The sequence below is a fragment of the Cololabis saira genome, chromosome 16, assembly GCF_033807715.1.
Source record: "Cololabis saira isolate AMF1-May2022 chromosome 16, fColSai1.1, whole genome shotgun sequence".
Classification (NCBI taxonomy): domain Eukaryota; kingdom Metazoa; phylum Chordata; class Actinopteri; order Beloniformes; family Belonidae; genus Cololabis; species Cololabis saira.
The window spans coordinates 19,262,457-19,287,319 of NC_084602.1; the positions used below are offsets into that span (position 1 = coordinate 19,262,457).

At 39.4% G+C, this 24,863-nt stretch overlaps 2 protein-coding genes across 4 annotated transcripts in view; one reads left to right on the forward strand and one right to left on the reverse strand.

Annotated features, from left to right (window-relative positions):
- The window catches only part of rps6ka1 (ribosomal protein S6 kinase a, polypeptide 1), a 64,817-nt gene extending 61,398 nt beyond the window's left edge, over positions 1-3,419 (reverse strand). Inside the window, exon 1 of the mRNA XM_061743895.1 lies at positions 3,263-3,419. Coding sequence (XP_061599879.1) covers positions 3,263-3,400 — 138 coding nt within the window. The 5' untranslated portion in view covers positions 3,401-3,419. The remainder of the gene's footprint in view (positions 1-3,262) is intronic.
- The window catches only part of cnksr1 (connector enhancer of kinase suppressor of Ras 1), a 29,591-nt gene continuing 7,941 nt past the window's right edge, over positions 3,214-24,863 (forward strand). Inside the window, exons 1-10 of one of the 3 annotated variants that reach the window (XM_061743889.1) lie at positions 3,214-3,450; positions 4,447-4,604; positions 9,396-9,598; positions 9,811-9,895; positions 18,469-18,510; positions 18,642-18,761; positions 20,872-20,931; positions 22,923-22,991; positions 23,153-23,263; positions 24,569-24,690. In XM_061743889.1, the coding sequence (XP_061599873.1) occupies positions 3,372-3,450; positions 4,447-4,604; positions 9,396-9,598; positions 9,811-9,895; positions 18,469-18,510; positions 18,642-18,761; positions 20,872-20,931; positions 22,923-22,991; positions 23,153-23,263; positions 24,569-24,690 (1,049 nt within the window). In that variant the 5' untranslated portion in view covers positions 3,214-3,371. Of the gene's footprint in view, positions 3,451-4,446; positions 4,605-9,395; positions 9,599-9,810; positions 9,896-10,691; positions 10,928-12,061; positions 12,169-18,468; positions 18,511-18,641; positions 18,762-20,871; positions 20,932-22,922; positions 22,992-23,152; positions 23,264-24,568; positions 24,691-24,863 lie in introns of those variants that run through there. The other 2 variants (XM_061743890.1, XM_061743891.1) reach the window with 2 other exon arrangements.

Below are 24,863 nucleotides of genomic sequence, written 5' to 3' on the forward strand. Positions count from 1 at the left end.
TGAGCCTATCACAAGAAAGATTCAGCTGAGATGTTTTGGAGAGAAAGACAGGCTGTATTGAGATGATTTGGACACATAAAGAGAAGGGAAAGTTAGTATACTGGCAGCAAAGGGGAATGCTCCAGAGAGGAGGTTTCTGGAAGTAGTGAAAGAGGATTGGTCGGTGCAATAGGGCATGATGCAGATAGAGACAGGTGGTCCGCTGGGGCAACCCATGAAGGAAAAACTCAATAGAAGAAGAAGGAGTTTATTATTTCTTGTGGTGACTGTCAGGTAATTCTCGTGAGATGGAAACTCCATGAACATGGAATCCACCACCCTCAGTGTGCAAGCAGTGAGGAAACTACTAAATTATGCTCTTTTACGAGTTTTACAAGTGCACGTTTCATTAAATTTCATTTGCACATGCCTAAATATTAATAATTCATATTAAATGTTGATATCTATTACTAAAATTATTCTGCATTATATGCTCTTTTGCATCCAACATTCTAAGAGTGACTAAACCAGCAATACATTTAAAGAAGATAAAAATTAAATTAATGTCTGCATGGGTTTAGTTGATCCAAAGGATTCACTGCAACATCTCTAGGAACCATTTCCAGTTTTAGACAGGAGCATTCTTCCATAAGGGGAACACAACAGAAACAGCAGGGATAAACACAAATGTTGACATCACATTCCCACAAACCACAGGTTGTATATTCGTCTCACTATTCCTGATCTTAGCTCTATGTTTAGTACCCAGGATGTGTCAGGTTACACAAGAAGCACTATAAGACTTTTGGTGACGATTCCCTCCCAACGTAGTGGACTGAGCACATGTCAGCAGTGCAAGGAGGGCAGAGCAGAACAAATTAATTAGCTGCTCGATCGTGGAGCGAGGGTAATTATCCAATCTCTGCTGACTGACTATAGCAGGAGAAGATGGCAATATAATTGTTCTCAAGACACTCTGGGTCTGTGCTATGACGAGATGATGCACAAATAGTGTTATTGTGTTTCAGACGTCAGTATAATTATCATGCATCACAGAAATGGCTCATGGGACAAGCTGGCTGCACTTGAACTGTGGCAGTGATATTGATTGGTAACAGCTCAAGGGGAAGAAGAGTAAGGAGGCAAGCAATACTCTTAGATTTCAAAATGAGTTTCCTACTTTTGCTTGCTCCTCATTTTTGTCACAGAAACTGTGTCCTTTGTAGGAGCAGCTCTCAAACCCAAGTGTCTCCATAATCACATGACTACCAGAACACTCTCGAGAAAATTCTGCATGTTGAGACGTGGATTTGTATTTCAGGTATTTGGGCTGGGCAAAAGGCCACGCAAAAAGCACTGTATTTATAGCTAAGTACTTCTGAAACCAAGCACAACCAACCAAAACATGACTGTATCAATGGTTGTCAGTGAGTTGTAAAAAACACCATAAGAAGCATTGGAATATTTCAAGTTAAGCATGCACATGCTGCCGTTTTAGGATTGGGAAACAACCCACGAAGCTGCTGTCACTGAAATACAGCCACCTCTCGACACATGAGCACAGGGAGATACTGGAATCTTTGAACAGGAAAAAGAACAAATTTGCACTTCAGTAGTTTTCCATTATCCAAGATCAGTGTTGATTCGTCAGAAATAATAGTGGAGTCGCGTAGTGGAGTGATAGCTCATACCTCAGTTCTGTTATTTTCCTCCCACATTTTCAGCAGAGCACATCTAAACTCAACAGATCAATAGTAATTCTCCCAGAAATGGCCGTAATATTTAATATATATAATATAATATTTTTTATTTATTTATTTTTTTTACTTTAAAATAATTTCATACAGTCATGATAACATAAAAAGCCGTTCTATTACCTAACAATATTGAATCATTCTGCCATGAATCAAAAATGACTAATGTACTGGGACACCGTGCCATTTGTCCTGCTGAGCGCTGCCACATGGCTCTGCCCTCCGCCCCCACCACCGTCTCCTTCTCACGGTTCAAGGGTAAACAGTAGGGGGCGCCATATATCAGAGGGTAGTTCTTTGATGATTTTAACCTTTTCATCGGGTGTTGCCCTTTACCGCTGTGAAACAACAGTAACTTTGTGGGAAGCTTTTGCAAAACGTGTCCAAAAGACATTAACAACGAGGTCCTGGAGTAGCTCAAAGCAGAAATTAACTCACGACAAGCCTGAGAACTGAACTCTTCAGTAACAATGGAGAGCCCAGGGATTCAAACGGACTGAAAAGTAACAAACCACTGAAGGCTGACCAGGAAAAAACTCATATCATGATGGTTAACTGCTAAAGCCAAAAAGTGTACAGATCATGTATTTATGACAAAATTCTTTGAATAACATGTTGCTCCAGCATAGTTGTTTATAATTTATATAATTTAGCAACAGAAATGTTCCAACACTGAAAATATTCTTTGATAAATATTGATAAAGGACTTACAGCATGACTTAAAAGGGCAACTAAGGAAACATTTGTAGAAATATATTAGTGGGCAGGCCTTATGCCGCGTTCCATTTGTCCTAGGAAGTCGGAATTTCCCAGTTCCCAGTCGGAATTTTCAACTGGAACGCCCCTCGAAGTGGGATTTCCTACTGGGAAAGTGGGAGAAGCTTCACCACCCCCGAGTTACTATTCCAAGAAGGCTGCCCTTCCCAGTTCCCAGTTCCGATTTCCGAGGTAAATGGAAAGCGGCATTAGACAAGCGACGCCTTTGGAGTCATGAATAAAGAAATTCTGGCATGAGCTGCAGCAGGTGAAGGCTGATTTATGGTTCCGCGTTACACCAACGCAGAGCGTACGGCGGGGACGCGCAACGTACAGTACGCGTCACCGCGTACCCTACGCCGTAAGCTCTGCGTCGATTTAACGCAGAACCATAATTCAGGCTTCAGAAGGAGGGAGGACATGGAGACAAGTCACAAGACTGAATCCGGGCCCCCTTTGAGCGTCACTACTGCGTTATAGTCTTGTATGTTGTTACACTACACAGGTGCTGCTGTTTCCACCATTTGACTCCCTGTGCAAACTCCTGCGTACTGTGCGTAAAAGTAAATATGAAGGAAGTTATGACGCCTTAAAGCTGCGGCAGCTTCAAAAAACTAAACCAAAAAAAAAAAAAACCCCGACAAAAACAACTTTTTGTACAGGTGAGCTAGAAGGGGTGGGGGGTAAAGGAAGGAGGGGTCCTTGCGCCTTGTGCACACTGACAGCTACGCGTTATTGGCTCTCGGTGGAAGGGGGGGAGACTCTACCTGTACCTGTGAGGAGGAGTGCCATTCGTCATCGTCGGATTCCGAATCGGGATCAACTTTTCCTTCTTCCAGGAGCGCGGAGAGGTAGAAGTCTGCCAGGAGCGCCGGGAAGTGAATGAGCGACTGCAGCAGGACTCCGAGCATGGAGCCTATAATGTCGTGGAGCGAGGACACAGTCACGGAGTGGCTCCTAGGTGAGGAACATGCTTTCTGATTCTACTTAATCCCTGCACAGGTACTTTGGCTCGGTCGGTGAAGTCAAAAATAGAAGGACCACGCAAATCCTATTGGAAGTGAAAGGTGAAGGTGGAATGAGGAAGTGGCCCGCGCGGAGAGAGAAGCCACAAAAGCGCAGTTTGTGATCAGTAACAGCTGAAACTGTGCGTAACTCTGTCTGTTTCGCTTCCAGGACTTGTTATGGTCTCTTGAAATGTATTTATTCCTTGTTTTTTCCCGGAAGGACAAACAAAGACAAAATAAATATCCGTGATTTTTTAATGATACTGATTTAAATATATCAAATCACTTCACTTCACCACTTTCAGATTGATATTATAATTGCAAAACATACTATCATTGTTCAAACTATTACATTTTGTTACATATAAAAGCAGTCAATAGCATCATCTGCATAACATTAGCCCCATTTTGAGAGGAGCTAATTGAGCAATATACTGTATTTAATTAAATACAGTATATCTCCAATTTGATATCAACAATATTACTTTGCAATATACTGTATTTGTATTTATTTAATAATATCCATGCAAATAATAACATATTTTGCATTGTTTGCAAAGTGTTGTCCTGATACTTTTAAAAGTTTTAGCAATTAAGAGTTTTCTTATTGACTAGACATTTGTAGTGTTATAACTGGTACTACTTTCTCTATCAATAGTTAGTTAACAGTAATACAAATGGGGTTGTTTTAATCTAAAATGTTTCTGTTTTGAAGTGCTTTTATAAGCCAGTGTTTGCATTGTTGTGAAATTTTCACATGGAAAGTTTGCTCGAACATAGCATAAGCTTAACTGTTTTCAAGCATATTTGCTCAATATGAAGCAGAGAAGTCCATTCTCATGTCAGTGCATGCATGTGACTTCATGACTGTGGGGGTTTTCCATTTTTACTTGTGCCCAGCATGTGGTTAGATTCTTCATGTTGATGCTTCTGTGTCTTCCTGTGGTCAGGTTTGGATGTCCCTCTTAATCAGTACCCAGTCTCAGAGTGGCATTTGTCGGGAATGAAACTTCTCCAGTTGAGTTCTCTGGACCTGGAGAGGTTGGGAGTCAAAAAGATCGGGCACCAGGAGCTCGTACTGGAGGCTGTAGAGAAGCTCTGCTCTTTGGTGAGTGAAGGTGCACAGTCATGTGTGTTTGTATACGAAGCCTGATCGCCATGGCATGGGTATTGTAATGAAGTAAAATGTGAAGAGAGCTGTACTGATGTGTTACAGTTGGAATAACAAACAATACCGTAACAGAAGTCCTGCCTCATTAAATAACCTTTTACAAATACGCTGCAGGCCTGAGTTCTTGCTGCATTGTTCCCTCTCATATATAAAGGTTCTCCATAATCAAACATACCATGATAATAATAACAAAAACATGCATGTTTGCAATCAAAAAAGACCACATTTCTTCTCTGCATATCCACTTTTGATAGGTGGTTGGAGGCTTAAATGCTCAAGCTGGCGTTTGTGTGTTTCCAGAATGGTCTTTGTTTTGTTGTGCAGACTGATTGAGTGGGACAGTACCAGGCAGAGCTCCAGCTTTGGTGGCGTAACAGCCTGCAAACATCAGGCTAAGACCGCTTAAACTGCTTTCCGCTGAGGTGTTGAAATAAGTGTAATACCGATTGAATAACATGAAGAACAAATATCCCTGCAGCGTAAGCTTTTACCTTGAGGAGAGTGTGTATGTGGGTGTATTTGTTTGCTGTTGTTCCTCTCTGCCCTCTGTGACTTGATGCTCCATGAAGCACTAACACTATGCTCATTCATAAAAACACCCATCAGATGCATCACATGGAGCAGACCAAACACATTCAAGTACACGGATAGATAATAAACAAAACAGATGCAGCTTTGAAAAGGCCATACAAATTAATGGCCACTTGTTGAGAAGCTCGTTGTTCCGGCTGGATGATGTGTAACGACAAAGCCTGACCGGCCTGCAGCTCTTGACCAACGCTGAGTGGCTCACAACAATGAAATGCTCTTTCTGTAGCAGCTTTGATGAGCCATGTCCCATGCCACTGAGCAGAAAATTGTGTTAAAAAGCGAATAAGTGAAGCACCAGAAACTCTATTTTGTTCAAGGACCTTTAACAATATCTCTACATCTATTGCTGCAATATAATTTGCTTGTTGTGAGAATAGCAGTTTTATGGTGGCTTTGATTTGTACTACGGTACATTGTAGTCTGGGGGGCAAATCAGTCCAGGATTTGATTACAGAGTTAAAGAGTTAAATCATGTTATTCCAGACCAAATGTGGATAGAAGCGATACAGTATTACACAGTGTGAAAAATCATCTTTATTTTAACAGAATTTGCACCGTTCTATCTACTAAATAAAAATAATGAACTGCAAATTTGCACATTATGGTTGTATGAAGCCACGATGAAAGCAGTTTTGCAGAGTTTGATAGCAATATACTTGACCTGTGTGAGTTTTGTTTTATCATCTAATAAATAACAGTTGTTGCAATAAACAAAGACATCCATCACTACATGATGCCCATTACCAGTTTTCCAAAATCATTACCAATATCAGGATGTTTATCATTATTTACAGTGCAGGAAGGTTTCATTTGTATTCAGTGACAATACAGTGACAATAAACAGAATGTGACTACTTTTAACTGGTTTTCTCTGCATGAATATGTCGTAAGATGCATTCTGAGCTTCAACATGCTTAAGCTGATGACACACAAACAATTATATTGTAAATTTATTGTGTCATTGCTGAACGCACCAACTAAACCGTCACAGTGCCTGAGGAAAAATGAAGCGAACCTTTCAAGTTAGTACCTGCATGAACCGTTACTAGCAGCAGTGACTTCAGGTACATAGTTTCTGTAGCTGTGCCATCCTGCACAACGTCCAGGAGAGATTTGTGATCATACAGAACTGCTTCAGTTCAGCCACATGTGTAGGGTGTCTGGTGTTGGCAGCGCTGGTCAGGTTATTCTGCACCGTGTCTGTGAGGTAACGTCTGGACTCTGACTGGGCCGCTTCGCACGGCTGACTGTATTTTTCTGGTCATGTTCTGGGTATGGGTCTCTGGAAAGCGTCTAGAGACAACTTTTGTTGTATTAGACGCTATATAAATAAAATTGAATTGAATTGAATTGAATTTAAGTTATTCTGTGGTGGATTTATTTTGATGCTTAGGCTGCGTCCCAATTGAACCCCTCGCCCTCGTTTTCTTCACTAACCCTAACTTTTGCGCGTTCCTGTGAAGGTAGTGGTGTCCCAATTCCTCTTTTCACCTAGGGGGAGGGGGCATAACGAGGGCTAGGGGCTGAGAATAGCCCCTTCAAATCGAGGCTTTGCAGATGCTCACTTCGCGAGCGAGGGGGTATGAAAATTTCCCAGAATGCTTTTCGTCGTCATTTGCGGACTGAATCAAAAAAAAAAAACATGGCGGACATTTCTTATTTTTTTGGGAATAAAATCAATATTTTGAGTTAGTTTCTGCATAAAAATGCATTTTGATTAAATTTTTCGGCGCAAACCAATATTTTACTTTCATAATATGGCATAATTAGGCTCATTGTCCTGCTGCATCAACCAACTTCTACTAAGCTTCAGCTGGTGGACAGCAACCCTGACATGATCCTGTCAGGGTAATGACGGTAACCTGAACGTTTCTTCACCACACGTACAGCCAAAGTGCTCTTTGGCAAACTTCAGGCACGCAGCAATGGTCTATTTAATTTTGGAGAGCACAGACTTCTTCTGGGCTGTGCCTGCGATGAGCACCCTGCCTGTTCAATGACCTGTGTATGGTAGACTCAAGAACAGTGAAACCTGTTCCAGTGGGGGCTTTGACGCTTTAGCTGGATTCTTCTTTACCTCCCTGACGATTGTGCATTATTGTTTTGAAATCATCTTGCCTGGACACCCACTTCTAGAGCACTTTTGTCGTCTCAAGTGTCTCACTTGAGACACTTTTGTGTCTCAACACTGTTGTGTCTAAACACTTTTGTGTATCAAGATCAGTCCAACTGTGGACTGATGGGACGCCTAAACGCTTACAAGAAAATGATTCCTTTGTATCACTTTCCAGCCTTATGCAACTAAACCACTCTTGGTTGTAGGTCCTCAGGGATCTTCTGTGTGTGACGTATGGTTGTCATCTATGATTCTCTGAACAACATCTCGAGATTTTATGTATGAATTGAAATCCAAGCGTGAAAATGGCTTACTCCGATTAGCTTTCATTGAAGATTGAAGTAATTAGTCTGTGCCATCACTTAAATTCCCTCCAGAATGTTTAATGGATAAGTTCAATAAAGACAAGATGAAATTAAATAAAATTTCCCTCCAGCACTTATAGTGTATTATGGATATGTTCAATAAAGACATGAGATATTTAAATTGTAGTATTCGGCACAATATAGTGAGTGAGATAAAAGGTCAAATAGCTTTGTAAGGCAAATCAATTCAGAAAACCAATAAAATCCAAAGGGTTCACATACTTTTCTTGCCACCTTATGTCATTTTTTTCTCTCTGTGTGAGCTTCTGTATGATGTTGGTCAAAGGAAGTTCTTTTAGACCTTCCCATTTATTTAAGTGGTTAAGAAACACAAAGGCAGCAGGGGGGTTCTTCTGTTTGTCAAATGTCCTTTGTGATGACGGGAGGTTTTTGTAAAAGGATTTTTTGACCACTTGTTTGAACTTGAAAAAAAGTGAACTTTCATTTACATTTAAGTTGTAGGATAGTTTTGGTTATTGTTTTGTTTACAATTTTGATAGAAATAAATTACATATAATTTTCAAGCAATCAAATCGCGGAAGTGCGTTCATCAACCAAACCACCTGTTACCACCGTGGCCTTTATTGAGGTAATTTTTGGATTATTATGGTTTTGTAACATAGAAGGCCATGACATTTTTTTCCACTCATCAGCATGAGTAGCAAATGTCACACTATCACTCACTGAAACAAAAGACTGTATATTAGGGCTGGGCGATATATCGAGATTTTAATATATATCGATATATTTTCAAACACGATATGGTACGAGACAATATCGTTTATATCGATTTAAAAAAAAAATATTTTTTTTTTTTTTTTTTTTACATTTTTTTTTATGATTTTGATATAGCTTATTTTGTGACAAATTGACTTGAATGTTTTATTTGAGATTTGCACAAATGTTTTGTTATTTGCACAACTGTCAACCTCAGTGGAAAAGTCTGCCTGTTACTGTCTACATTGTATTAATTGCACAGTGTATTTTAATTTAATTGTTATGCAGGAAAGGGATATTTGTTTTATTTTATTCAAGAAGCATTTTTATTCTATATATGCAGGCAGTTTATTTTTATTTCATTTGTTTTATACATTTTGATATTGTGCAGACCTCTGTTAACAAAGGTACCTGTGTGACATTTGGCACGAGGCTTTGTATTAAAACTGACTGTTTTTTTAAGGGTTTGCCTCAGAAAAAAATGAAGCTAACAGAGATGCTATGCTATAATGCTTTGGGGGAAACCCCAATTAAGGCATAGAAAAAATATCGAGATATATATCGAGTATCGCCATTTAGCTAGAAAATATCGAGATATGACTTTTGGTCCATATCGCCCAGCCCTACTGTATATTAAATTCCTTGAAGTATCCCAAACCTTTGGGGGGGGGGGGTTTGTGATGCAATACCAAGAAAGGATTTGTTCGGTTTTTTTAGGCTTTTTAATGGATTTGGTCAAAACTAGACAGTGAATATGCGACAGGAAATGAAAGGAGATTTGTGAGTTGATATTCCACATAACAACACGAGCATGGTGGGATTCAAACCAGTGATGAACAAGTCTTATTTTTCTTGAAACTCCTACAAGACCCCTCTGTTGGAGCAGTTTTTCAGTGACAAATTTAGATTGTATGAGTTACGTGTGTGTGTCCTCTCCAGACCTATGGCATCGGAGGAGAGAGCATAAAAGGTCTGACGGAGAAGCTGCGTGCAGTTGCCCACACACTGCAGATGGGCATCCAGAGCCGCTGGCGCAACAACAACTACGAAGGACAGAGCACCAAAAAGCTGACCTCTGGCATCCTGCACATTGTTGTGGAGCTCATCACATCTGCCAAAGGCCTCTTCTCTTTACTTAACAGGTTTGTGAAGAAGGACATTCATGCAATCATTTAAATCTTGTTATACTTTGCAGTTGGTATAGGGTGATATTTATCAGACGTATCTCTCGTTGCAGCTTTTTGGCTTATGAAATATTGAGGGTTTGGGGTTAAAATCATTATATATCATTAATCACTTTAATCTCTCAGTTTTTCTGACACTGATTTATATAGTATAATCTGTGTCTTCCCAGAAATCAGTTTTTCCAGCTCAGTGGATTCAGCTCGACCAAGAGCATATTCGGTTACTGCAGAGCGCTAGGAGACATTGCGCACAAGGTGGGCCTGTTCATTTCAATTACGCGCATAAAAGATCGGTTGTCGTCTCGTCGTGTGACCCTCATTTATCTAGTTATAATCTGACGTGTACAAATCTGTCCATCTCCTGTGCCTATTTTCATCAAATGTCAGCCTTCCTTTCCAAAATGTAAATTATCCACAGAGACAGAGCTTTATTTTGCACACTCTTCAGCACACATATTTGGAAGCACACAGGTTGTTTCAACTTAAGAGGAACAGCACGCGAATAAACCAGATTTATAGTCGTCATGTTACGCATGTTAGACCTCCGAAGAGGAACTACAACCTGTTGTATGAGTGCCAGTGCCGTGTCTGCCACCAAAATTCAGCAAGAAAAACAGAAGCAAAACCCCACTCCTTGTTCTTCAGCTTTGCTTGAGTAATGCATTTTTTTTTATCTGAACATTCCTGACATATTTGGAGGCAGCTTTACCTTGAAGTCGCTTGGGTTGAAAGTGCTGCCAAAATAGCTGGCTGGATTTTGTCTGTGCCTACCCCATCGCAGTGTCATGAAAGGTTTGAAAGAAGCGCGTTGATAAATGTATATTCATAACAGGATACATATGAAAGGGAGTGAAAAAGGTTCACAGGTACTGTAGCAGAGAGGACAGGCCTGAATATGTTGTACCGCCTGGGGGAGGGAGTGAGAGACAGAGAGAGAGAGACAGAGAGAGGAAGGGCAGAGTGGGAAGCGTAGAGAGAGACAGAGACAGAGGGAGGAGACTACGGAGAGGCATTGCACTGGCACTATTAAATGACTTCTGGCTCCTAGGGGAGTGAACACACAGCAGAGAACAGACAGCTAGATAAGCTATTAACTCTGAAACAGTGTTGTCTTCAAAGATAAATATACTGGCAGAAGTTTAGAAGAGAAGAAGACTAAAGGAAGTAGAGATAAAGAAACACATGAGAAGTACAGAGACAAACAGGGGTATTTATAGCCAGCTCTGGACGCCTGCCCGGCACAACAGGTACCGTTCTCACCTCTTTGGCTGGATAATTCTCCACAAGGTGATCCTTCTTTTTCTGCTTTTAGATTTTGCTGAGTCTTTAAAAAAGCTTAAGCCACTTAAATAAGACATGAAGTGTATTTTTTTGTCGTTTTAAGCTGAAAACATACAGTACTCAGTATGGAAGGGTTGGTTCTTTGAGGATTAAAAAAAAACATGATCTACAAGCCACACAAGGGGAAGCATCAGTTCCCAAAGCCCACTGGACTTGTACTTGATAAATAAAAGTTGTGTTCTCTGTGGAGACGTTCTGCTAATATGCTCTGAGGAGCAAAACAAGGAGAGGAAGTGTGGATTTTGAGGTAATTTAGCTTGTTGACTCTGGAGGATGTTTTTGCTCCAACAAAGTGAATCATACTTGGCCCTGCTGACTGTTGCTTTCATTGATTGCTGGCTCGTACATAGATCCAGTAATTAGAAAATGAATATCACTGCTTCTTGCAAATTTTTGCAATTTTTGCAAATTTCCCCTCTGTGGGACTATTAAAGGATTTCTTATCTTATCTTATCTTTCTTGTCAGAGGTTGATCATCATTAGGAATTATTAAATGTTGTGCTTGCATGTAGTTGTTTTTAAAATCAATGAAATGTTGTCCTAGAAAAAAGTAGAAAATTGGCCTCCTCTGTCTTATGTTTCACCAACTGAATGAGTTTCTGTATTTTCAACAACAAGATAGTGACACATTTCATTCATAAAAATAATGTAAATCGACACTTGTAACACCATACCTATGAATGCTGTATATTGTGTGCTTTGACTGGGGTATTTATTACTGAAAGACCTCAGGCATCTGGGCTAAAAGGTCAGTTTTGGGCAGATGAATAGCTATCACGGCAGTTTCACAGCTAACTCCTTACACTGACCATGTGGTTGGTACTCTCTTCTAGTGTGAACGGTATAGCCGAATCCTATTACATAAGCTTGTGTAATTCTCAATACCTTGCAGATTAGTATCGTCATGGCTACTTAAGGCTTGCTCATGGTTAATTGGAGCTGATGCTATCCCCCCTGTGACATATGTGCCATCGAGAGGCCGCGACTGAAACATAACATCTTTCCTGAAAAAGATCTTCCGCAGAAGGCAAATCATTTGCACAAAAGAAAGAGCTCTTATTTCCAGGAGTTCGAGGAGTGTGGGAGCATGTCTGTGTTTTTTTCCCACCCTGAGGACGATCAGGGTCAGTACTCTGCCGATGTTGTTGGGATTCCTCTCTGAGGTTGTCAGCTCTTCCTTAAACGTGGTACGGGCTCCATTCGCTTTGAAGCAGCACAGCAGAAGCCAAAGTCCAAGAGAGTGAGGGCAGAAAGAAGGACAGAGGGGAAAAAAATAGAAGACTCTCTGAAGTGTGAACATGGATTTGACAGCAGTGGATTTGGAGACATTACTTGAAGGTACTTGATTTAAGCGAAGAAGTAAAAGAAAAGGAAAGAGGCGTTCTCTAAATAAAACTTTTTATTGTCCTTCTGATTCAAGGGGGTAATGTACCTTTGAAACTTTAATGTCAAATATTTATCAAAAGAAGTACATGCATTTGAGACAAAAATGTACGCAATGTATGTGTCTAAGTGTTGCTCAGCAAATATGATGACATGCAACAAAATGCAGGGAAAACTATGAAAAAGACATTGTTGATTTAGCATTATCTGCATGTTCCCTCAGTTCGAGCTGTTGGATGACTTATTAACACTGCAGATGAGATTTAAATGCAGACAGAACTGAAGGACACTGACTGGGTTGAACAAGCAGGTGTGGAAGTGATCAAGTGTGTGTTAAGTGTGCCAGTCTTTTTTATAGACTGTGTTGGGGAACTCCAAGCATAAGTCTGTGACATGAAACTCCTTCTCATGGAAGAGTATTGTATGAAATGAAAATGTTATGATTTAAAGACATATTTGGTCCAATTAAAGGTTAGAACTGCATAAACTTTAAGTTTTGTGTACCCCCAACTCTCCTTTACTGTAGGTAATGTCCAACTAAAGTTGGGTCAGCTGTAGAGTAATCTGCTTTGTAACTCTTGTGCTTCGAGTTCGTTTGAGGGGGGGGTTTCCAAGCAAGGTATTTTGGTTGATGTCTCATTGAGGTCAGAATGAATAGAATGGCTTCCAAGTGGAGCATCAACATGCTGGGGGCTGTTCAGGACAGAACACATCTGTGCCACACGAGATCCCCTCTTGTGCAGCCCCTCCCGTTCATCCTCGTGCCTCTGCCACAGACACGAAATACTGCGACCTTATTAAGGACCCATGACATCCATCGTAAACACATCATGTGTTTCATTCCCTTCTGCATACGCAAATGACTAGTTTGTATGAATGGATTTGTGGTATGGGCGATTTTGTGAATGAGTACTACAGTTTTTTTTTGTACGAGTTATACAAAAACAATGTTTCCTAAATTTCTCTAAATTTGAAACCAGCGTGGACTTGTGCCCTATATTTTTGTTGTTGTTGTTGTTGGTGGTGGTGGTTCTGATTGTTTTTTAACCACAGCTCTCTGACTATAAATCAGTTTCAGGATAGATCAGTACCTTCTGCCCTCTTCATGTAAATATGTAATTTTCCATTCTACCTGAGTTTAAAAAAAAAAAAGAAAGAAAGAAATGCAGAACAGGTTTTGATCGCGAGAACTTCCTGTAACTTCACTCAAATGAAAAAGAAGGCAGAGAAATTGTATACATGAAACAAGGATGTCTTGTCAAATTAAGGTATGGTGTGTGATGGTGGTGTGTAATTCAAGATAAGTCAATTCAATCTTAACATCAGCATTTTAATAGTTTCCCTTTTTGTGCATGAGTGAAGCTTTGTCCCTTGTAATCTGGCAGGTGGGCCTTGGGTTTTTAAATACTATCCAGGAAACATAATTTGTCTGAAGGAGCTGAAGGACAGAATCTAACAGAATTATTTTCAGAGACTGAATCAAAGTGAAACCTTGTGTATCAGAATTTCGTTTAATTGTGGAGTCACTGGTGGTACTATTTATGCACAAGACATTGTTTATGTCTTCCCACATATATGTCACTTACAATTGTTGGAAAGTACAAAATTTCAAAGTTTCATTTCAAACCTTTTTCAGTATTTCACTTTGACGAGTCTTTGTTTGGCACTAATTAGCAATGGTTAGTACACATGCTCGCAGTGACCTTTTCATAGACCCACAGGCTTTTTACCATATGTGTTTGAATGTGTATGAATGTTGGTGGTGGTCGGAGGGGCCGTTTGGCGCAATATGGCAGCCACGCTTCCGTAGTCTGCCCCAGGGCAGCTGTGGCTACAAAACGTAGCTTACCCACCACCAGTGAGGATGTGTATGAATGAATAATGATCTCTGTAAAGCGCTCTGGGTGCCTTGAAGGGCGCTATATAAAACCAAGTCATTATTATCATTATTATTATATAGATCGTTTTCAGTAAAAACATTTTGTTGTGATTGTTTAGTTTCCTTCTGGTACTGTGAGACATCAAAGAATGTGACATGTGCATTTTTCAGTGTCCCCTGATTTGGCTAGGATTTGATTTGGAATTTGAAAGAAGCTGAAAAGGTCTGTAATATGCCCTTAAAAAAACAACAAAAAATGAAACGGTGAAAGATTGTAAAGATTGCCTAGCTGTGAATCAAGTCTGATTAACTAACCAGCTAACTTTTCATTACACACACTGTGCCATGGTCTGATTAGTATATATATATATAAACTTTATTACGGGCTCTAGACCCAATATCAAGACATACAACATAAAAAATAAACAACAACTACATAAACACATAAAAACATACTCTTATTCATGAGAGTCTTAAAAGGCACCCATACCAATGTTTCCATAGATAGGATTGATATCTGACAGAACTGCACCTGGGGCTTGTGAGCTTCATTATGATACAGTTTTGCGACTCATCAAGTCTAGACATAAACCTAAATATCAGGTTCCTCAAGAGAGCCTGTAGAGTGCTTAGCCCTGAGTCACAGAAGAGTTTACTAGAGTTTATATATATGTATATATATATATATATATATATATATATATATATATATATATATATATATATATATATATATATATATATATATATATATATATATATATATATATATATATATATATATATATATATGTGTGTGTGTATGTATACAAGCAGCATTACAAGCAGCAATAAGACAAGCAGACCAGATGAACTGGCCAGTATCGTCATACTCCTCCCAACAGTCTTACAGACTTGTGTCATGACCTCTAATTAGCCCATTCCATCCGTGTTGATCCCTTGTTACATTTCACAGGGATTAGCTTCCCATTGTAATCCTTTACGTAACTCTCCACATCCTCAGATGTTGAAAATAAACGTTTGGCAGAAATGCTCTGTCCCACTGGTCTATCCTACTCATTCAGTTAAAGCGTCTTGCTCATCGCTCCTCCTTTGTTCTGAACTCATTAAGCATTTCTGACACTAAAACTCCCAGAAACCAGAGACCTGAGAGCAGTTAGGTTCCACTTAGTGATTCTATAAATGATGTCCTTTTCTATTGACATCTTTGGGTAGAAGAGCCTGCGCTGTATGTGTCCAGTAACTCACTGAAGAGAATAATTTAGCATATGAATGTGCACATGGGGATGAATGTGCATTTGGCAGTCTCTACATACAACCAGAAGTGATGCTTCTTTGCTGTCCTGTTGTTTTTATCAACATTACCTGGGCTTTTGGTATTGGCTGATCCAGAGAACTGATTCGATACCAGTGTTATTTTCAAATTCTTTTTTTTAATTAATAAATTGAATATTTTTATATAAAATTATATTATTTATATTTAAAAAAAATCCCAAACTTAAAGTGCAGCCTCTCTTCTTCCTCAGTTGTACTCGACTCAAATTTGTAATTCAAGTGTGGATTTTTTATTACAAAGACTAACAATATCCACCAGCAATTGGTCACGGTTCGTGCACATCACCTCTCCCACTTGTCTGAACATATTTATCGTCTCCACTTTGTAGCTTCAAAATTCCCTTCACTTCTGATATCTGACCTAATTAAGGAAGCCAAAGCATATATCTGCTGTTAGAATCCCTTCCCACTCGTTTTGTCAGAGTATCCTTTCACTCTTGACCCCCCTAATATCTGTCTTTCTTCATTCCTCCCTAAACTGTGGTATTTCATCTCTCAAAACAGCTGCGCTCACTCCTATACTAAGGAAACCTGGTGCACATCCTAATGATTTCAGTAACCTTTGTCCCTTTCCAAAATTTTTGAAAGAATGATTTCGTCTCAGGTTTATGACTGCCTTTCTGATAATAACCTATATGATCAGTTCCAGTGTGGTTTTCCCCCAATACACATCACTGAAACAGTTAAGACCACCAGTGTCCTTCCTATGGCTGCTGATTCTTGACTCATTACAATCCTCATTCTCATTGATTTGAGTGCTGCATTTGCCGTGATCTCCAATACCATTTTGATTAACTGACTAGCCTCCACTGGTATTTCAGACATACTCCTAGACAAGTTAATCGCCTCTCCTTCTGGCCACACTCAGTTTATTTAATTAAAAACCTTCACATCCTACCCTTCTCCCATCTCCTCTTTTCTTTATAATTTACCTGCCTCCATTTGGTCATATATTTCCCAGATTTTATATAGTATATTTCCACTTCCCCCTCAACTTCCTAGAACTTAACAGTAACAAAATAGAATTTCTACTCATTGATGTAAAATCCACCTTATCAAAAGTGAGTAATTCTTAGTTGACAATTCCTCAGTTTACCTCTCTCCCCATGTGAAGAGTCTGGGTTTCATAGTCAAGATGAGCCTTCATTTAAATCCCATAACATCAATGTCACCTGTTCAACCCATTTCCACATGCTGTCCCCATTCATTGCTTTCACCTAAAAGTACTGTGGTTCTGGTTGCCAAACTGGTCATATCCCATCCAGATTACTCCGACTCCCTTATGTTTGGTCTACTCGTCAATTCCATCCAATAACTGCATCTGGTTAAAAACCCTGCCACCTGCCACGTGACACCTGTCTTGCAGTAACTCCACTGGTTTCCCATCGAATTTCACATTTCAAGCATAAGATTGTGCTCCTCACCTTCAAGGTCATTGACAACTTCTCCCCTCAGCACCTCGCAGCCCCCTCCATGTCTGCACACAGCTGTATTCTCAGCTCCTCCTCTGCCATCGAGCTCAACCTTCCACTCGCTTGACCATCATGGGGTATCTTCAAAGGTGCCTAATAAATGGAATAAAGGGCAATTTTAAATTTGAACACATTGGAGGTTCAAATGTCTGTTTTAACACTAATTTCCAGCACTTGTTTTAGCTGACATGAGTCATACCGTACTCTTTTGAGAGAGCAGTTCCAGAGGTTTCTTTTTCAACCTGGTACACTGTACCGCGGCTCCAGATGTTCACTTTCAATGTCCAACATGGGCTTGTCATCTAGGACCATGCATTCCACAGTTTGTCCATTATTGCTGTGGCTTTCTGGGTTTCTTTTAAGAATTTCACTCATTTCTGAAAAGCTAACTCCAAAGTTTGCTTCTGTTTCCCCCTGTGGCTTAAGACACTAATTTTGCTCTTTGATGTGATGTCTACATAAAAGCTTAATAAGGTTGCTCGTGTTATATTTGGCAACATTTTTGCACCATCTCTTCACACTGCAGTTTAGCATAATGAGCATGTAACAGTTGCAAGGCAGTACTGTGTGCATACCTTCCTGTGCTTGCTTTCAGAACAACAAAAAGACAATTTTAGATTCTGTTTATAAGTGACTTGATATTGGACGGTAGATATAAATACTCACTGATAGCTTCATTTTCAGCAATATTAACGAGTATTTCCTCTGCTGGTAGTGGTGTCAGAACGACTCTGGTTGTGAATAATTAAAAAATTAAATAAATAAAAAAAACTTTCATTGAATAACATCTCATGAGCACAACACGACACTCCAAAACATTACATGGGAAATGCTGTGTGGATTACACTGAAGTTTGGATCATGCACTATAAATAGCTTTGTGTGTGAGAGAAATAGAAAGCAATGATGCCGTGTTGCCCGATATGATCTGGGGCTGCCATTTGCTGCTGTTGGGCAGCTTAACATCATGAGAAACTCATGGCATTTAGTTATTGTTGGGATGAATGTTTACCAAATGAAGCTCTGTTGAAGCTGGATGATGCGGCATGGAAGTGAGCTTAGACAACAAAGTAACTGAGTAACTTTGAGTAACTTCAGATAAAGAAAATTTGGCGTATTTTGAAACAGAACCGAACTCCTTCATCCCTTTCATATGATTAAGTGAATTTTTTTTTCTATGATTTTTTAATTTTGAATAGATGATGAACAGATGAATGTGTTAATTAAAAAGTGCTGCTATCGAAAAAAACACTACAAAAAACACCAATTGATGAAACTCCTCATGCTGTGACGAAGAACTAGGACATGCGGTTTTGACTTAGTTGTCCCATTTCCACAAATCAATATTAACATATAGGCTGATGCAATGTCATTTTGTTACTCATCTGCTCATACTATGTTGTTTATCTGATCCAACAGGACACTGTAGTCTATGAAAAGGAAAAGGACATCATCTCTGTGGTGAGTTTCTTTTTTTCCCTCATCGTATTTGCTTTTACTATGCATTGAATGAGATATTCTTAGCAGTGTGCCAAAGAGCTGTTCAAATCAATTTGTCCTCCAATCAAGTCAGATTATGTTTCATCTTTCAGTGCCGTCAGTTGGTGGCAGTCTGTGATGAGATCTTGAACTCCAGTCCTGAAGCACTTCTTACCCATACAGCTCGGCTGGAGAGCGTCGATTTGGTGCCGGTGTCACCTGATGATCAGCTGGTAAGGCATTCTTGGTTAGGTTTTGTTATTGTTTTCATGATTTTATCAAGCCTTCTTGTTTAGTGTGAGTTCCAACCTTTCACATTGTTAACATCAAGCTCTATAAGTTTTACTGCAAGTCACATTTTAAGTTTATAAAATGGGGACTGATACTTCTAACAAATTATATATTTTTTCTAATAAAGACAATAGGAACTCATAGATTTCACTTTAATCTCCATCCATTTGTCTGGATGTCATTCTACTGATAAAAAAATTGGAGTAAGATGGAAAGGTTTGGGAAATTTAAAACATTTCAGTTTCAACCTAACAATCATTAGCCTTTTCCAACGCCCTTTTCACATTTACTTTCCTGTTCTCCTTGTGAGTTTTCACCTTTTTCTAAAAGCTTCGTTCATCTCGTCTGTCTTTGCCATCTTGTTACGAGCGTCACCGCTCGACTCGACCAGAGTCTTGATAATTACTTCTCAGTGTCATATTTCTCCCACTCTTTCTTTCCTTTTCATTTCAGTTTTCAGCCTTCATTGCTGGCCTTTGGTTTCCTTCTTCATTTGGTTCCATTCAGCTCTTCTTTCATCTGACTCAAGGTTCTCCATGTTCCCACTTCTGTCATTTCCCTTTAAACTTCTCTTTTGTTTATCTGTTTCAGTATAATGTTCTTTTTATGCTGTTTCTCCTCTTCCTGCCTCCGGGACAGCACATTAGGTGCTATAATTATAGCCCTCCTCTTTGCTTGTTATCAACATAATCGAGTAACCTTTGTTCATTACCAAAGAGCTATTTTCTTCGATGCATTTTCGCAGATTTTTTCCCCCTTTATGTTCTCAATCCATTAAGTAAAAGTCTTTCATGTCCATCATTTTGTATTTTCAAAAATATGCAGATTTTTTTAGCTGCATTACATAAATGTAAAGTAAATGCTTATTTTGTTGGTCTTTGTATGCACAACTGTATGTGGCAGGAGGATGAGAAAAGTATTAGCTGATCTGATAGGAGTAATTCTGTACAGATTTCCTACATTAAAACAGTATCATTTTTATGGAAGTACTTAACAGGAAGAGACAAAGCCAGATTATCTGCAGCCGGAAGCAAGTAATTGATTAATGCACATCACCAATAATGAGGTCTGCCCCTGTAATAGATTGAAATGGGATATAAACACAAATGGAAGGTTAAAAACAGAAAGGATTATGATACAAAACACAGTGAGTTTGCAAACTATGGATACTTAATTAATGCACAAATCCCCAATTAAAATACATCTATGTCTCCTTCTTCGATTTTTATTTTAGTCCCACGGGTTCTGTATAGAATTATATGTTAAATAGATTTTGCAAAACCTCAGATATGAATTGCAACATACGAATTTGTGATGTATTCACCATCCAGCATTCACATTCACTGCAATGTCATAGGTGATGAATAGTTTCTACATTAGGGAGGTTAAAGTTATCTCTGGGAGATCCAGTGCCAAAACCCTGCGGATAATAGATGAGGTGATTCTTATCGCTATGGAAACATTTCACCTAAACCCTGTATTTACCATTTCTAAGTAAATATAGGTTTGAAATGGCTTTTAATATATTATAGTAGCTTAATTTACTTATAAGAACATTGTTGTTGATTTCAGCTCTAGCTACAGTTATATCTTCTGATTTGAAGAATATTTTTCTTCAAATCTTTTCTTTCTGCTGTTTTTTGCAAAGTTATCATTCATGAATATTAAAATGACAATGTAAAAGCCAATCCATTTGGATAATATCTGCTGAAAACTGCAGTGTGGCTTTTATTGTTTGTGCATAAAGGCATTAGAGTGACTATCTCTCATGAGATCATGTAGTCATCTAGAGCCAGGACGTCAACCTTGTGCGCATCTTTACCATGACCTCGTGTGTGCGGGAACAGTTCAAACCCATTTGCCTTTCTATAGACTTTTGATATGAGATCTTAAATGTTCTTGAACGACATCAACCGACGTTTACCATAATTATCATCAGTAGCTTTGCAGAATCCCACAATGGCAGCATCAGCATCATTGTGTTGAGTGAATCAAAGCAGTTTTATCATCCTGAAAAGTCTACAACCTTTTTTCTGTTTCCATTTCTCTCAGGGGATCGAGATAACATCCACCAGCTCCAGTAACCACTACGTGACTGGAACCGCCGCTGAGGTTAGATTCTCACATTTGCTCCTCTTTTTTTTGCTCATGACTCAGCCCCCTAATAAAGTGAACCATCTCTGCCATCCCAGCGTTCTTAACTTGTCCTCCGTGGAGCAGAGTGACTCAGAATACTCGAGTTACTTGAAGTCCAGAGCAAAAGGTTAAATACAGATACAGTTTGTCTCTTCACAGGCGCCCCCGAGCAAATAAAAAGCTGCGGGTTACATCTAAAGTACTCTTTAATTACTTATACAGTTCTGTCCTGTTCAAAAGCAAAGGTAAATGAATAAGATAATGCATAGAGGCAAAAGATACCGAAGTAAACAGTGGTGAACCTAAAAGGTTTGTTTATGTTGACCTTATATAGAATATTGCATCTCAGAGGATGTGACTCATGTCTGTCACGCTTTTTTTAAGCAGACAACTCTAATTGACACTTGTCCTATCAAAGGGTTGTTGTCTGCTGAACACAGAAATAGACCGTGTCTATGTCTCTTATATTAAAAAAAACAGAAGTGCATTCTTCTTTGTGAAAATCTAAAATGAATAAGCCTTTCCCTTTTCTGGTTAATTAAAAACAAGCCTTTCTTCTATCTTTAGGACACTAAATTCAGTTTTTCTTTTCCTGTGGCATTAAGAAAGAGTATACAGTAATATTGTTCTTCTGCTCTACCCATCTGAAGCATGAAATATTTATTTTTATTAATCTATTATGGAAGCATGATCTCTGTCTTAGACAGAAGTGCCCATGGAAGTGCTTATGTGTGACATATTATTTTTAGTTGTCGGCTCATTTGCCTTTGCTTCGTGGCGTTGAAACTAAAACCAATCGAAGGCCGTGCGCTGAAAATACTTGTTACCGTGCATTTGTAAATTAGGAAGCTTGTTTTGAAGGCTGCAGGCTGCATGTGTTGAAGTAGTTTCTACAAAGTTTGTGTTTTAAAATTCACAAAGTGTGTCCAAAAAGTTGCTGACAGTTGAGCTGTGCAGATCCCCCCCCCAAAATCCTGCACATGTGGATTAGATGCACTTTTATTTACTTTAATTTAAAATGATGTTCATATGAAGAAGCTCCTCTACAAAAAAAAGCCAGAAACCACTTGTTTCAAGGGCTTGCGAAATATACTGTATAAGTGAGGAATAAAAGGACGGAAGAGTTTAAGGCTGAGGAAATGAGTGGAAAGGGAGCACTCACGTGGGAAAGAATGGTGGAGATGTAATTTTTCCATGATGTCAACAAAAGGGCAGCTTAAATTCCCCAGCTGCAACTTTGCTGTGGCTCATTAACAAGAGCGGTTGTACTGAAGAACATGCAAGCTCATGAATCCTGAACACTGTTGCCTAGCATAAGATGCTTGGTTTGATTCTTGGTGGATTGGACACCTCTTTGTGAATAGTTTGGATGCATATTCGAAGTAAAAGATAAGGCTTTAGAGGTTTGACGGGGAAGCTGTGTGTGAGAAATCAGAAAGGAGGTGGGTTTCTTCTGGAAAAAAAGTTTATTTCACTGACTGTCGAGCTTTCCATCAGTCTGATCTTCTGCTTGTACAGCAGGTCTTTCTGATCACTGGTAATCCAGGCTTGTTATCCGAGAAACACCTCACTATCCTGGTGGGAACATCATCCTCCACACAGACATTTATGTTGTCTCTCACACATAATTCAGTGAAAGTGATAAGGAGCCATTTGTTTTGTTTTGATTACACATCTAATTGCTGTGCTCTACAACATCAGTGCCAGGTGCTGAAACATATTTATTCCTCCTTCCATCCATCCACCCAGCCATCCACATATCCATACGTTCATACACCAGCTCCAGGATCGTGAGGTGCTTGACCTTATCCCACCTGTCATCAGGCAGGAGGCAGGTGGACTGGTCACAGTGCCATTACAAGTGTACTATAATATGCTGCACCCAGACAGGTGGAATGGTTTTAATAATTCACTTGGTTATGTTGGATAGGAACGCTTATCTGTGCCGTGTCTCTTGTTTTTTCCAGCCTTCCAGTGATGCTTACTTGAGGATCTTAGCCGGAGATGAGGTGGTTAAAGTCAATGACCAGATTGTGGTAGGTTATGCAGGAATATGAGATATTGACTAGTTGGATTGTTCTGTCAAATTGTATAAGTGTGCTGGCAGTCTCTCAGTCTGAGAACCGAAGCCAGTATTCTTCCCATTCTTGCCAAAGTGATGAGCTTCATGCTGAAATAATGTGTGCCGCTGGATCAGGTGGGCTGGAGCAGAGCTAACCTTGTAAAGAAGCTGCGAGAGAATCCCTGCGGAGTGACCCTGGTCTTGAAGAAGATCCCCGGATCAGTGCGGCACAAAGACTCCACACAGGTCAGCAACCTAGAGACAACTATTTTGTATTAGGCAACTATTTTGTATAAGGGGCTATACAAATAAGATTGAATTGAAACCTAAGTAGCACTGCCTCACACGTCATCGCTCCACAAACTGGATCAGCTTTCTTCAAATTAATAACATACCAAGTATTTCTTTGTTCTACAAGCCCTTCAATCATGTATGGGCCCGGTTGCCAATGAGTCTGGTACCACTTCAACTCAAAGCCATTTCCGCCAGTACAGAATGTAATGAAACAATCGCAGTGGGATCAAGGGTGAGCTTTATGTGATTACTCATACAAGAGCCGCTCCTCAAAACAACCAATACGACTGCAGGACGTGCTAATAACACCTTGAATCAACAGCTTTTTATGACAAAACTGTTCATGCTCCACAATACATCTCATAAGTCTTTCCGACAGATTTCAGTTAGATTTCTTATTTTGCACCCTCAATAGGCCGATATTTAGTACAGTTTTAGTCGCTTCATCCAAAACCTTTATAGTATTTTGGTTTTAAATAAATGTAAAAAAAAAAAAAAAGGTATACTATACTGTGCACACAGTATATTAATAAAGTGTTCTTTTTCATTAAAATGGCATAATAATACTTATTTTTGTATTTATCCTCATACTTTTCTTCAGAATTTGCATAAACAGCTTTGGATAATCACCACCAGGAATGAAAGTTCAGCATCAAATCCTGCTGCAGAAACTGGTTTAATTTACATAGTTTTCATGCAAGAGGAACCAGAACTATTATTATTATTTTTTTTATTGAGAATATACTCTCTGGTGTCTGTCGAACATCACTTGGGAGCCATTTCCATAAACACTCGCAAGCTATCACTATGCCGACTGTTGTTTGTCTTTGAACTACATACTGAAGCACACGCGTCATCTGAGATGAGTTCACGCGCACACACTGTGCATTTCACACCCCCTTGTGACCATTACCATGTTAATCTCAGATCTAGCTGGCGGCTTGGGCTGACAGAAACTCAGGAAAGATGTGAATCAGATGTGTGTATCAGCTCCGTCTCTGCCCTCAGAAGATGCCCTGATTTCAGCAAGAGTTTCACAGACTCCTGTGTGTGTTTTATGGGATTGTTGTTCGTTCTTATCTATTAAACCAGAGTATGTGCGGATGGAGACCCGAGGACAAGACTGCCATCAGAGTCCTCATGACATCCGCTTTCTTAACCGTGTGCTAAACCATAATTACACAAAAATATACAGAAACACACGCAAACAAAAACATGCATATTCACATGCTCGGATGGTGTCTGTCTTGTTTTTAGAAGGAGGAAGAAGAGAGAGACCAAAGGTCAGAGGGGGAAGAAGAGAAAGACGATAAGGAGGACAATCCAAGACACTCCATATTTGAGAGGGTGGCGGCTTCTGTCAGGTCCTTGTCTTTTAGGTAAGAATACTATTTGTCCTTGTTATCATTTCTTGACGTATTTAACCGACTTAAAAAAGGAGGAATACATTACCCATTATTTTATCGTAAAAGAATTCAGGAGATATGTCCATATTTCTTGAAACAGATTACGAATGAACAAAACCAAAATAGCACAACAACCTTTGGCACAT